The 14217-nt window shown below is 40.1% G+C and overlaps 1 protein-coding gene across 1 annotated transcript; it reads left to right on the top strand.

The window, feature by feature from the left end:
- Window positions 1-69: 69 nt before the first annotated feature.
- LOC109245243 (olfactory receptor 1009-like) lies at window positions 70-1011 on the top strand. The gene has a single exon (XM_019412554.2). The coding sequence runs from the start codon at window positions 70-72 to the stop codon at window positions 1009-1011; it is 942 nt and encodes a 313-aa protein (XP_019268099.1).
- Window positions 1012-14217: the final 13206 nt, after the last annotated feature.

Below are 14217 nucleotides of genomic sequence, written 5' to 3' on the forward strand. Positions count from 1 at the left end.
TTGAAGATATGTTCAGCAAATCTGTTGTGACTCCTCTGCTCTTCTTCTAGGGGAAACGGGAACCAGTCAATGGCTGGTGACAACTACACAAGGGTCACAGAGTTCATTTTGGCAGGTTTGAGTGACAACCCCCAATTGCAGGCCTCCCTCTTCCTGCTCTTCCTGAGTTTCTACGTCATCAATCTAACCGGAAACTTGGGTATGATTATTCTGATTCGGATTGATTCCCGCCTTCACACACCCATGTACTTTCTCCTCAGCCACTTGTCCTTTGTGGACATGTGCTTCTCCTCTGTTGTGAGCCCCAAGATGCTCACGGACGTCTTTGCGAAGAGGAAGGCCATCTCCTTCTTGGGCTGTGCTTTGCAGCAGTGGTTTTTTGGGTTCTTTGTGGCAGCAGAGTGTTTTCTCTTGGCGTCCATGGCCTATGACCGCTATGTGGCCATCTGCAACCCGTTATTGTATTCTGTTGCCATGTCCCAGAGACTCTGTATCCAGCTGGTGGTTGGTCCCTATGTCATCGGCTTCATGAACACCATGACCCATACAACAAATGCATTTCGTCTTCCTTTTTGTGGCCCCAATGTCATTAATCATTTCTTCTGTGATATGTCCCCCCTCCTTTCCCTTGTATGTGCTGACACAAGGCTTACTAAGTTGGTAGTTTTTGTCGTGGCTGGAGCTGTCGGAGTCTTCAGCGGCCTGACTATCCTGATCTCCTACATTTACATCCTTGTCGCCATCATGAAGATCCACTCTGTGGATGGGAGGCGCAAAGCCTTTTCTACCTGCTCTTCTCACCTGACGGCCGTCTCCATCCTGTATGGTACTCTTTTCTTTATTTATGTACGACCTAGAGCAAGTCTGTCTCTGGATCTCAATAAAGTGGTGTCAGTGTTTTACACTGCAGTGATCCCCATGTTGAACCCATTTATCTACAGCTTGAGGAACAAGGAAGTCAAAGATGCCATCCACAGGACTGCTGCTAAGAGGAAGTTTTGTATGGCCTAAATTCTTATGTCGTCAGGAAATTGGGAGACAGTTCTAAAAAGACAGACTAGTTGTGTGGATTCCTAAGATTCCAGGCCATTTGTAAGTGTTGGGGGCTGGTTGGCATTCATTTACCCACTCATCTATCCACTTACTCATTCATTTACTCAGTCAATATGGATTGATTAAGCCCTGTATGTGATTTTTTTTCTCTGTAATATACCAATATTATAGTTCACATCTACAGCCCATTTAATTTTGCTTCTCTCAGACACCTCACAATCCAATTATTTTCAAAAACCCTTTATTATTTAATTTCAATTATTGTGTTTTGTTTTGTTTTTTATTCTGCTGATATATTTTCTCTCCCTACTGACTCCTTGATATGTGCAGTCCTTTGGGTTTTGCACTCCTACGTAGCTCCCATCAAAGGAATCTATTTAAAAAGGATGTAGAATTTTATGCTTAACCTCCTAATACACTAGCTTTTTTTGGAGTGACCTTGACATGAAGAACTACATATATCTCAGGGCCTAGAGATGGAATTGTGTTCAACTCTGACAGGTGGGTGGTTCACAGGGGCCATTTATAGTAACAGAGACTTCTGCTTCACTCTAATGCACTGAACACCAAAATAAGCTTCTGACAGAAGGTGCTAAGACTACATTTTTTTAGAACTCAATTTTCTGGAAGGTGTTGAGAGTATTATTACCTAAACTTCTGCAGGTTGGGATTTGATCGTGCATATGATGCTGCCAAGAATGTACAGAGAAATGCCATAGGTGAAGTTGGGCTCTCAGTCTAGATCTATCTGTTTCTCTTAAGGTCAGTAGGTTTGTAGCATCACAAGGGGGTTCATAGAGGCAGCTCAATTTGATGGTTATGGATTAAGGGCAAGATAAGTGCTGGGAAGACGTCAGGTCTGAGCACTGTGATGTACCATCACTGCATATGGAGAATAGGTACCCATGCCAGGGCCTTTATGTCCTCTCACAGACCCAACAAGGTGATTCAATTCTGTCTTATCTTTTCTTGACATAGCTTTATCTCTGGACTTTGAAATGAAGACACAAAACGCAGAGAGCTTCACCGAGGAAATGGATCAGCATTCCTAGATGGCCTTATAACCTCAGGGCTAAATCCTTGTAGAAATGTCCTCAGAATTTTAAGGAACTCCTACATCCAACTATTTGCCTAAAATGAATTTAGCGAAATCGATTAAGAAGCTTTTAATGAGAGCCATGGTCTGTCTCCTGGTTATATAGATAGATAACTGTTCTAAACTTTTGCGTACTTTTCCACATACAAAGTGTGATGGGTTATTTTCTGGCGATTATTGTTTAATGTGCAATCTCTGAAAATAGACAATTGATCAGTGAGCTCCCACACAATCATATCATGCTTTATAGCCATGGGGCTTTAGAGATCATTTACCCTAGCCAGATTACTGGCTCAGAGAAAAATGTCTTTTATTATCTTATGTGATACAAAAGCCCAAAATATGACTTGCTATCAAATTTATTTATGGCAGATTTATTTAAAATTCAAGAACTTTGTTTTACAGCGAGTTTCCCAGATGGGATCAAATTTCTCCAAGAGTCTTCACTGGAGATAGTAGAGAAGCAACATGATATAATAACAACAACAACGATAAAAAAAAAAGAGTTAGAATTGGAAAATGTCAGGCATTCACTTATCCAACAAATAATTATTGAATTTCTTCTGTGTGCTAGGCACTGAGCCTGGTGTTGCATACAATGGTGAAAAAAACAAACATCATTCCTGCATCTACACAGTGGATAGGATAGCAGATCTAAGATGGTCTTCTGTTTATTACCTTTTGTGACATCTCAGTCAAGTCCATAATGAGGTACACAGAGGTAATGATAATATCCACCTTATTGTAAATGATCAGGAGGATTAAATAATGCAGGTGGAATCACTTCATAAACTATGAGCATATTTTGTTGCCCCCCCCCCCCCCCCCAATAAAGCTATTCGGTGAAAACAGCAGAACTCTGGAACCAGCATGTTACTGGAAGTGTGCCAGACCCCCCAGTATTGGTTCCTTTGCAGGATCTTAGGATGTAGTACTGGGAGGGGACACAGAGGCAGATGGGACAGTTACCTCAATTCTAATCCTAGAGCCATCACTTGAGTTTTGTGATTTTTCTGGGATGTCTTTTAATTTCACCAAAGATCTAAGGATAATACTGCCTAACTTACTGAGGATTTGTAACAAGTGTCTTGAAGGAAGCTAAAGCTTATGGGGTATACGTAGGAGGCAACTTTCCTATTTTTTGTCATTGCCCCTTCACACTCTTGCTGTGTCATCTCAGACCTTCCTCCCGCTCATTAACATTGCAGGCAGCTCTAGTAGGTTTTCCTTGGAAGTAAGAAAGACGAGATTTCCTTTATTCCCCAAGTATTAGAAAATGAAGTGCACTGTCATGTCAGACGACATGCCCTTTCCCAGATTACAACATCCTCTCTCCCCCGTCTCAGGTGCTAAAGTCTTGCTGTGGTCAAAGGGGACCAACCCAAGTCACTACTGGTGGCCTTTTCTCCCCACACTGCAGCTGCTGTGCGGCCAGTCCAGGACCAAAGCCAGGATGTAAAGAGGAAGAGAAAGAGGGCAGAAGGAGTTGGCTGGAACAGCTGGAATCTGGTGACAGATGCATGATTGCTGGCTCTTTCGGGGGATTCCTTTGTGGGTGCTTCAGAGTGAGAGCGCCCCTCGACCCCACCAACCCAGACCCCTGAATTCCATCTTGTTAGTCCTTTGGGAAGCCACCTCCCCCTCTGGCTGGACATTTATGGCTCCTCCAGCAGCTCCCTGGTTTCTGGTCTTGAGTCCAGGGTGATCTCACCCTGCCAGGAGGATGACTTTCCTTTTTAAGAGCCTTCCCTCTTCCTTGTGGCCCACGTCTGGCTCCAGGAAACACAGGCGCTCCCGGGCCCTCCAAACTCTGGAAGAGAAGGCTCTGTCACTTGGCCTGGAAAAGGCATAAGGGTGCACATTGACGATTCTCTTTGAAGGAATCCTCTCCAAACTGTCCTTACCTCTTCCCCCGACTGCCTGCCTCTCCTCCAAGCTTAGGGACAGTAGAGGAAAGTGACCCAAACTGGTAATGCTGGAGGACCCAGGATCCAGGGTGAATGTTCCCACCCCTTGAGCAAGAAGATGTCCACACACTCTGCTTTAAATTTTTTTTTAAATTTGTTAAATGTTTGTTTATTGTTTTGAGAGAGACAGAGTATGAGTGGGGGAGGGACAGAGAGAGAGAGAGAGAGAGAGAGAGAGAGAGAGAGAAAGAGAAAGAGAGGGAAACACAGAATCTAAAGCAGGTTCCAGGCTCTGAGCTGTCAGCACAGAGCCTGATGTGGAGCTCAAACTCCTGAACCGCGAGATCATGACCTGAGCCAAAGTCAGCCACGTAGCCAACTGAGGCACCCAGGAGCCCCAACTCTGGTTTAAAACTCAGCAAGTTCAGGAGTTCCTGGGTGGCTCAGCCTGTTAAGCATCCAAATCTTGATTTTGGCTCAAGTCATGATCTCATGGTTCCTGAGTTTAGGCCCTGCATCAGGCTCTGCACTGATGGCTTGGAACCTGCTTGGGATTCTCTCTCTTCCTCTCTCTCTGCCCCTCGCTGCTCATGTGCTCTCTCTCTTTCTCAAAATAAATAAATATGTAAATAAACATAAAAAACAAAAAAACAAAAAACTCAGCAAGTTCAGCTACCTTAGCTTGTCCTTCATTCCAGGGCCTCTGCTAAAACTCTGAGACAACATTTAGCATCCTGGCATAATTTAAATCAGATAATAAAAATTAGGTGCATAGTTTTGTGTCTTGCTATAACAAATGCTCAATAAACACAGGGTATATTACTATTGTGACATTGACTGAGGTAGTTTTTCACCTGTGACAATCCCTAAGTATTACTGCGTGTAAAAAAACTTCTCTTTTATTACTAGGCATCCCATCAACACTACTTAAAAAAAACGTATCTTACATTTTTTTTTTCTTTAGTTTACTGTGTGATTTCGCATTAACTGAGAAAATGTGCACAATCACAATTATGGTTTATATTTGCACAGTACTGAGTTAAAAAATAAAGCCTTTATTTTTACTTTGTTTAATTAATGAAACTCTTAGAAGCCTCATGCTGCACTCATACATGGCCATCCTAGAAACTTACATCCCCATGTATAATTTTCCTTCCCCCCTCCCCCCCCCAATTATGGATGGCTTCTTGGGACACATTCACATACTCCCACTAGGCCTTAAACAGGATGCAGTCAGCCAAGTGAGATAGTCACTGCTTAACCATCATAGGGATTATGTCTACTGATATCAGAAAACCAGTGAATTGTGGGAGTGCAGTGACTTATAGACAGGACTCCACCGTAGCTGGTGCCTTAGTTTACAATTATATCCTCCTTATGATAGCTCACCCTTCTTTATGCTTTGGCCCCATGTGTGCTTGGGATATAGAGAGCAGAAGACACCATTGGCACCTATGGGCTTTCCCAAGGTAGCATGCCCCAGACATCCCAAATTGTGGGAGTAATTAATCGATATAGAAAAAGTCATAGTAAAATAAATTGGGAAGACTGTAACGTTATATGCTTCACATCCCCTCCCCGTGGTGATTTTAAAGATGTTCGTAGAAATCTGACATTAAATGAGCCTGTTTATATTCGATTAAGTCAGCGTTTCCCAAAGGCATTTGACAATGTGGCCCTTTGTGAAGAATTCTTGGTTAACATTCAGGAGAAATACTATCCCAGGATGTACTGTCTTGTAGGGAAAGAAAGGACAGGATCGGGATGCCGATATTTCCTTTCACCTGAGATAGAATTAATTGAGCTTGGAGAAGAGACAGAGCTTTGCCAATACCCTCTAGCTATGCCTTCCAAATATTTCTTAGTTTTTTGGGGAAAGGAATGAGAAGTACATGAAGAAGGGATATTTTGGGGGTTCAATCTTTGCTTTGAAAAATGACTCAGAGCATGACTGGGAAACAAGCATAACACCAGTAAAACATGTTAAAACATAAGGGGATAATGGTGCATTTTATAACCTTAAAGTGGGTGTAAAAAATGATGGATTTGCCTACCTATCATGAAACTTCCATAGGTCAAAGAGTCAAAAGTCCATTTTAAAAGGAGGGAAATATTTGTAGGAAATAAATACCTGGTACTTTTCTTATTATTTTTGTAAAGACCTCATAGATGTATGGGAAAGGGTTCTGAATGGAATATCAGAAGAAGGGGAAATCTTAATGAGAGTTTGGAAAGCATCTCAGCATGAAGACTATAAAATGGACACTGCAGGAGTACCTGGGTGGCTCAGTTGGTTAAGTGTCTGACTTCGGCTCAGATCATGCTCTCATGGTTTGTGGGTTCGAGCCCTGCATTGGGCTCTGTACTGACAGCTCAGAGCCTGGAGCTTGCTTTGGATTCTGTGTCTCCCTCTCTCTCTCTGCCCCTCCCCCACTCGTTCTCTGTCTCTCACTCTCAAATATAAATAAAATTTTAAAAAATTTAAGAAAATAAAAAAACAGACATCAGAAAAGATTTTAACTATTGAATTAAAGGTTTTGTTTTTAGAAATGTTTTAGAAATGGCAAGAGGAATTTAGAAATGTTAGAATGTTAAATGTTAGAAAAAACATTTAGAAATGTTTTTTAGAAATGGCAAGAGGAATTTCAAAATATTGATCAAGTTAACTCTAAAATATAATATAATATAATATATATAATTATATATATATATTTTATATATATATATTTATATATATATATATTTTTATATATGTATATATTTATATATATATATTTATATAATATAATATTATTTATCTATCTATCTATCTATATATATAATATAATTTGAAACGACAGATACAGAATTGCTGGCTCTTTCTCTTGAGGGATTCTTTTGTGGGTTCCCCAGAGTAACCCAGTAATTCCAGTTCAGATAATTCTTCCTAAGGAGATAATCCCAAATTCAGGGTTGTGGTGGCACCTTTTACTCAGAGATGTGTTTGTTATGTATGTATACAACCTAAGTATCCCCTGGTTTCTTTGGCTAGTAGCTAAAAAGGGCATATGCCCTTTCAGGCCGGATTGTGATGGACTGAAACTCCCATCCTTATCGGTCACAAGAAATGTAGAGTGATTCCAGCGTGTCTTCTCCACGTGGCTCAGAGAGTCCCCAGGGGAAAGGAACATGGCCACTGCTGCTTTCCTGCCTTCACAGCTGCCTCGGGCTGCTTTGGCTCCTCCCACACCTCCCGATTCCCATTGCTCGAAGGCTCTTCTGCTTCCTGCTAGTGGCCACCCTTCCAAGACAGCACTGTTTCCTCCCAAACTTGCACACAGACCCACTTTATTCTAGGTTACCCTCAGCACAGTTGAGGCCAGGCTGCAACTACGAATGAGACTTTATTAAAAAGTGGAAGTAGCCTGGTGTGATTCTAAGAATGACTTGGGCTAAAACATGAGTTCCCTGAGTCTTCACGTGGCTTGCTTTGTGGACTCCGGGCAAGGCAGTCCCATGAGACAAAGGAGTCCTTCCACAGACCGTTTGTCTAAAACCTCTATGGGCCACCTGGGTGACTCAGTTGGTTGAGTGTCTTGACTTTGGCTCAGGTCATGATCTTGTGGTTCGTGAGTTCTAGCCCCTTGTCGGGCTCTGTGCAGACAGCTCAGAGGCTGAAGCCTGCTTCAGATTCAGGGTCTCCCACTCTCTCTGCCCCCTTTCCCTGCTCCCGTTCTCTCTCACAAATAAATAAACCTTAACAAAACAAAACAAAACAGCTTCAGAGTGTCTTCAGAATGTCCACTTAATTCTTTACTGTCCTTTTCAAGGACAGTAGCTCTCCTCTTGTTTTATTTTTAATTAAGGCTGGGATTTGAGAAGAAACCTGTTTAACCTATTTATTATTCATTTTTGGCCAGTAACACTGTTTTAAGCATTGTCTGGCCAATGTCTAGACTTCAAGGATTTAATTTACTATTTGCTGATGTAAAAGATCCATCACCATTCCTGCCCCATATCTTGATTTGCCAAATTTTATACCTGAGGGCACTGTGCCATGAATTTTTCCACCTGAAGAGTTGCTTCTAAAGGTTTTTAGGAGGCTGTGGTCCTCTGGACCCTTTGGTCTGAAAGAATGTGCAGGAGGCAGAGGGAAGGAGGAGAAAAGGGGAATCAGGCTGGGGAAGTTACATGCTAACAGTTTTTATATAAGTTTGTTTTGTAAAATTGAGATCCAGCTAATACTATGGCAAATATGTAAGTAGCTATGTGGGAAGTTTGAGAGCATAAGGATCATTGACAACATTGATAACGGACTATTAATCTTGTCCCTATAAGATGAAGAAAATATTGAGCTGAGAAGATCACTGGATATGAAGTCAAAGAGTGGAGTTTTCGACTCTACCACTAACTTTCACTGTGATCCCCAGAAGCTAACTTGCTTCTAGGAGGGCTTCATTTTCTTCATTTATAAAGTAGAATTATAGCCATTTATTAACATTGAAATAAAGGTTATTTATTGAAGTCAAATAGTAGAGAGATTTGTTGGCATTTATTATAACTATTAATCAAAATAACCAGAAAGATAGAGTCTGTATCCTTTGGGAATTTCCAACCAAATAAAACATGGCTAATATATAAATGACTACAATTTATAACAACATAAGAAGTGAATGGCTTAATGGAGGCTCAAAGGAAAGAAGGAAGGAAGAAAGGAAGGAGGAGATAAAGGAGGAAGAGAAAGAAGGAAGCTTCATACTGGATTAAGGGTGTGAATGGTTTCATGGAGAGGGAGATCCTTGAGATTGGCAGTGAAAGTAGGAGTTGGATGTCTAGTCATGGTGAGGATACCAGGTGGTGAGCATGGTACAAGGAAGGGCACAACGATGTGACAGAAAGGATCTGATTTAGCTGAAATTATAGGAACTGTGAAGGAAAGTGTTGGGGAAATGGATAGAACAGATAGAGTCAAATTATGGCCTCATCAGTTTGGGGAGTTGGGCATTATTCTTTCTGTTGCAAGAGGGCAACACTTATAATGGGTAGGGCTACCCAACTGGAGAGGGGGCTTAGTGGAGGATGGTCAAGAATGAGGAGTGACTGCGGGTTAGGGATCTAGTAGAATCTAGTGGAATGGCCTGGGTAAGAGGAGAGTGATGGCCACATAATGAGAACCACTATCTCTGTTAAGCTCTTACTACCTTCCAGGAACATTATGTGCCTTATTTCATTTCATTCTCCACTGCAGGCACTGCTGTTTAACCTACTATTACATTGGAAGGAACTGAAACAAGAGTTGTCATTTTTTTTTAATGGTATGTAGTGTATTTATTTTTAAAAGATCCACCTGTAAATGGATCCCCAGAGTTCAAACCTGTGTTATTAAAGGGTCACCTGTATTTTAGGTTCTGTTATAATACAGAAATGTATTATATATAAATATATAAAATATAATGCATTAATATTACAGTATATAACATATTATACAACATATGTAATCTTTGATTTTCTTACTGTACACAGTATTTTACAGTCCATCGAATTTTCTTTTTTAAAATATTTATTTATTTATTTATTTACTTCTGAGACAGAGAGAGAGACAGAGAGGGGAGGGGAGGGGCAGAGAGAGAGAGAGGGAGAGAGAATCTCAAGCAGGTTCCATGCTGTCAGTGCAGAGCCTGGTGCAGGGCTTGAACTCAAGAGTCATTAGATCATGACTTGGGCTAAAACCAAGAATTAGATGCTTAACCAACCGAGTTATCCATGTGTCCCTATCAAATGTTAGCTTGCAGAGTTTATTACATAACTTAGAAATGTCTATATGTTTCCTCACCCTAACCTATGAAAGTTGACTATTGTGATTCTTAGCTTCTTTTATCTACATTCACAAAGTTTACTTTTACTTGACTGGTGTAAGCCTTAAATATAGCTTTTTCAGTGTTTCCTTTTTCTTCTAGTTAGAAGTTCCCACATTTTGCTCTTTAGTCAAAATACATTGTTTTCTTTTTGTTCAATAGCCTAATTTATTCTCCACCCCCGCCCACCCCCCCCATCTCCCTCCTTCCCCTCCTGTCTGTCTCTCTCTTTCTCTTCATATCTAAATTGTTGCCACAGTATCACTTTATATAATTAGATGCCCCAACTGTAAATAAAACAGTTTGAAATAACACGTTCAAGATCAAGGGCTGGTGTTCAAACCAAGAGGTGTCCGCATGCAAGACAGACATTCTTCAACAGAGCGAAGATGGGAATTTCAGCCTTTCCTACAGCTTCTGATTTTTATAATTAATTTAACCTCCTGGGTTTGCCAGATTTTGCTAAATTTGGAGTAAACTTTTCTTTTGTTTTGTAGGTCAGAGGACATCACTGCAGCAAGACAGGATAGCAATCAAGAAAATGATAATGCCGGAAAGTGGCCCTCCGCCCTGCACCGACTTACAAAGGAATTGCCCACCCCCAGGGTCAGCCCTTCTTTGCTGCCTCTCCTGTGACAGGCCCTGGGACCTGACTTTCAGAGTCGAACAGCAATCATCACTTGGGAAGTTTTCTTATTTAAAATTGCCTTGATTAATTATCTCCTCTGAAACTTGTTTAGGAGTGAAATAAATACTTTCTTTCAAGTTCGGTAATTGCCGATCTCTGAGCGCCCAATCAATCCTAATAATGCCCAAGGCATCTTGTTAGAAAGTCACAAAATTGGGTCTTGAAGCCTCAGTCTCACACTGGCAAGAAGAGTTTGTTAGCATTTTGCTGCAATGGTTTCTCTGAAGAGCTAATTACTGATTGCTCAGCCTTCAAACGCACTATCATAAAGTTTTTTCAAGTCACAGAGACGTTAGAAGTGAAAACAACCTTAGACATAACCTGGGCTGAGCCCTTTCTTTGTCAAGTGAGGAAATTGATTTCCTCAAGGTCGTGGGGTTAGAGGCACAACTCTGTCAAGAACCTGATCTTTCTGATATTTAGAGCAATTATTCTTTGTGGAGCAGCATTATTCTTGTTCCTGAAAAAGGAAGGAAAGGAAGAAGGAAGTCAGGGCAGAAGGAAGATAATGAAGGAAGAAAACTCAAATAGCTGTCACACCGGGAGGGAGTAGTAAACATTTTATGATTAACTCATGGCTATTTCCAAAGGATCTTCCATTAAAAAAAAAAAAGACCATTATGTTCTTTTGGAATTTTAGAAACTCATGATAGAGCAATAAAAGAATTTTTTGAAAGAGAGGCAGCACTTCCTGGTACTTCCTGATGAAGCTAACAAAGGGAAGGAAATAGTTTTGAACTCTCAGGGAAATAATGATGCTTGCCTTTGCCTGTACTCTGTTCTCTTTTCTACCCATTTTTTGAAAAATTGGATCTTTCTTGTGAGAGATATTTGATTGATATAACTCTCTTGAATAGATATAGTTATGGAAATATATTTTATGTGTTTTCTTATATATGCAAACATTGCACACACACACACACACACACACACACACACACACACACACACACAATACAGCAAATATATGACAGAGCCAACATGATACTAGCCTGGGGAGGGCAAAGTCCTAGAACCATGAGATGAGAAGTTTAAATGGATATTATAGTGCTGAGGTTCTAGACAAAAGTGAGAGAGTTGCAGTAAAAAGGCACATGGAATTATGCAAAAGAGCCATAAGGGACCCTGGTCGTATAGCATATGCATTCATCCACTCAAAATAGAATAGAGACATAAATGTAAGACCCGGAACTGTAAAAACTCCTAGAAGAAATAAAGTAGGGAAAATGTTCCTTGACACTGGTCTTAGGAATAATTGTTTGGATATGACATCAAAAGCACAGAAAACAAAACAAAAAATGAACAAGTGAGACTATATCAAAATAAAACGCTCCTGCTCAGCAGCTTAAACAATAAACACACTGAAAAGGCAACCTATTTGTTGGGAAAAAATATTTGCCAACCACATATCTGATGAGGTTAACAATGAAAATATGTAAGGAACTCGAACAACTCAATGGCAAACCAAACCAGACAACAACAACAAAAATTTAAAAATAGGCAAAGAACATTCATAGATATTTTCCCAAAGAATACATACAAATTACCAATAGGTATATAAAAAGATATGCAACACCACTAATCATCAGGGAAATACAAATCAAAGAGGTGCTCTCACCACACATCTGTTATGATGGTTATTATCAAAAAGAAAAGATAACAAGTGTTGGCAAAGATGTGGAGAGGAGAGGACTCTTGTGCACTTTAGGTGAGAATGTAAATGGTTATACGAATTATGGAAAGTGGTATGAATTACTCTAAAAATAGAACTACCATACAATCCAGCAATCCCATTTCTGGGTTTGTTCATAGAAAATGAAACCAGTTCTTCTCCTCCTTCTTTTTGTTTCTCTTCCTCTTCCTCCTCCTCCTCCACTCCTCTTCTTCTTCTTCTTCTTCTTCTTCTTCTTCTTCTTCTTCTTCTCCTTCCTTCTTTCTTCTTCTTCTTTTTCTCCTTCTCCTTCTCCTTCTCCTTCTCCTTCTCCTTCTCCTTCTCCTTCTCCTTCTCCTTCTTCTCCTTCTCCTTCTCCTTCTCCTCCTCCTCCTCCTCCTCCTCCTCCTCCTCCTTCTCCTTCTCCTCCTCCTCCTCCTTCTTTTTCTTCTTCTTCTTCTTCTTCTTCTTCTTCTTCTTCTTCTTCTTCTTCCTCCTCCTCCTTCTTTTTAAATAGATGAAAGTTTATTGAATACCCTGCAAGGGACTAGTGGGCAGGAGAGACTGTGACAAGGCAGTGGTGAGGGGCCACAGTCATGGGCAGAGTGAGGAGGTGTGGGAAAGCATGAAATTCTTCATGTTTTGGTGACTGTGCCTGGTTGTAAGTAGCCCATTGGTTAGTTAGGTCTTATGGCTATTTCAAGGTGGCTCACTTAATGAGCCTATTTGCCTTCAGCTTGGTGGTCCCAGTGGGCCCTTTTGCCTTACTCAGGTTTCCATTGCTCAAGCCTGTTGCCTAAAAGTGACCTCCACATTCCCCCTGACAGCTCGACAATTGAGAAATCTTTGGCATTTGGGTGGAAGTAGCTTCAGTAGCTTCTTCCTGCTGAATGGGGGGGGGGGCGTGCAGAAATGTCCCTACCTATGAGTTAACATTGGTAAATTAGGGAATTTATAGATAGGAGTTATGAAAGGCAGAGACAGCTGAATCCAGGGTAGACAACATGTCTTAATCTCCCTGAGTAGAAAGGATCATCTATTAGCTAAAAGATATGGCAGTGAAAGAGTTTCAGTACCAGGTGGAGAGACATCAGAAAAGACAACAAAATAAGATTATTATTATTATTATTTAATTATAACATATATTATGAAATACATAATATATAATATTATTATAATATAATTATAATATAATGAGCAAAGGAAGCCCACACTGCAGCATTATTCACATTATCCAAGACTTGAAAATAATCTAAATGTCCATCAATGAATGAACACATGAAGAAATAGTGATCATAGACATTTAGTTTTAAAAATGAAACAGATACCATCATCCATAGCATGGTTGAATCTGGAGGATATTATGCTAAGTGAAATAAGCCAGACACAGAAAGACAAATAGTGCATAATTTTACATATATGTGGGATCTGACTTATATACGAAATCTAAAAAATGTCAAGTTCTAAGAGAGTATAACATGGTTAAAGGGGCAGGGATGTTGGGGAAAATGGAGAGATATTGGTCAAAGAGTGCAATGCTTGAGTTACGTAGGATAAGTGAGTTCCAGAAATAGGATGTACAGGATGGTGACTATGGTCAGTAATACTGTATTGTATACAGGAAATTTGCAAAGAGGGTAGTTCTCAGATGCTATCACTAAACACACAAAAATGATAACTGTGTTAGGAGATGGATATGTTACTTAGCTTGATTGTAGTTATTGTTTCACTGTGTGTGTATACCAAACATCATGTTGTACATCTTATATATACATAATTTTTTATTAAAAATCAAATTTAAAAGGTGTGTGGAGTTTTATTTTCGCATTTTACAAATCATAAAAAAATGTTAGTACCTTTCCATATATATTTGGCAATGGTTACACTATTTATTGTTCGGTTTTATGCTTTTGTATTGAAAAAATAATATATGTTCATGGTAAATATTCCAGTAAAGCATATGAATGAATCCACAATAAGAAGTGATC

The sequence above is a fragment of the Panthera pardus genome, unplaced genomic scaffold (assembly GCF_024362965.1).
Source record: "Panthera pardus isolate Hobbes unplaced genomic scaffold, ASM2436296v1 HiC_scaffold_12, whole genome shotgun sequence".
Lineage (NCBI taxonomy): Eukaryota > Metazoa > Chordata > Mammalia > Carnivora > Felidae > Panthera > Panthera pardus.

Bases quoted from the DNA above. Each gene is read 5' to 3' on its own strand.
- LOC109245243 (XM_019412554.2), top strand. From the start codon at position 70: ATGGCTGGTGACAACTACACAAGGGTCACAGAGTTCATTTTGGCAGGT.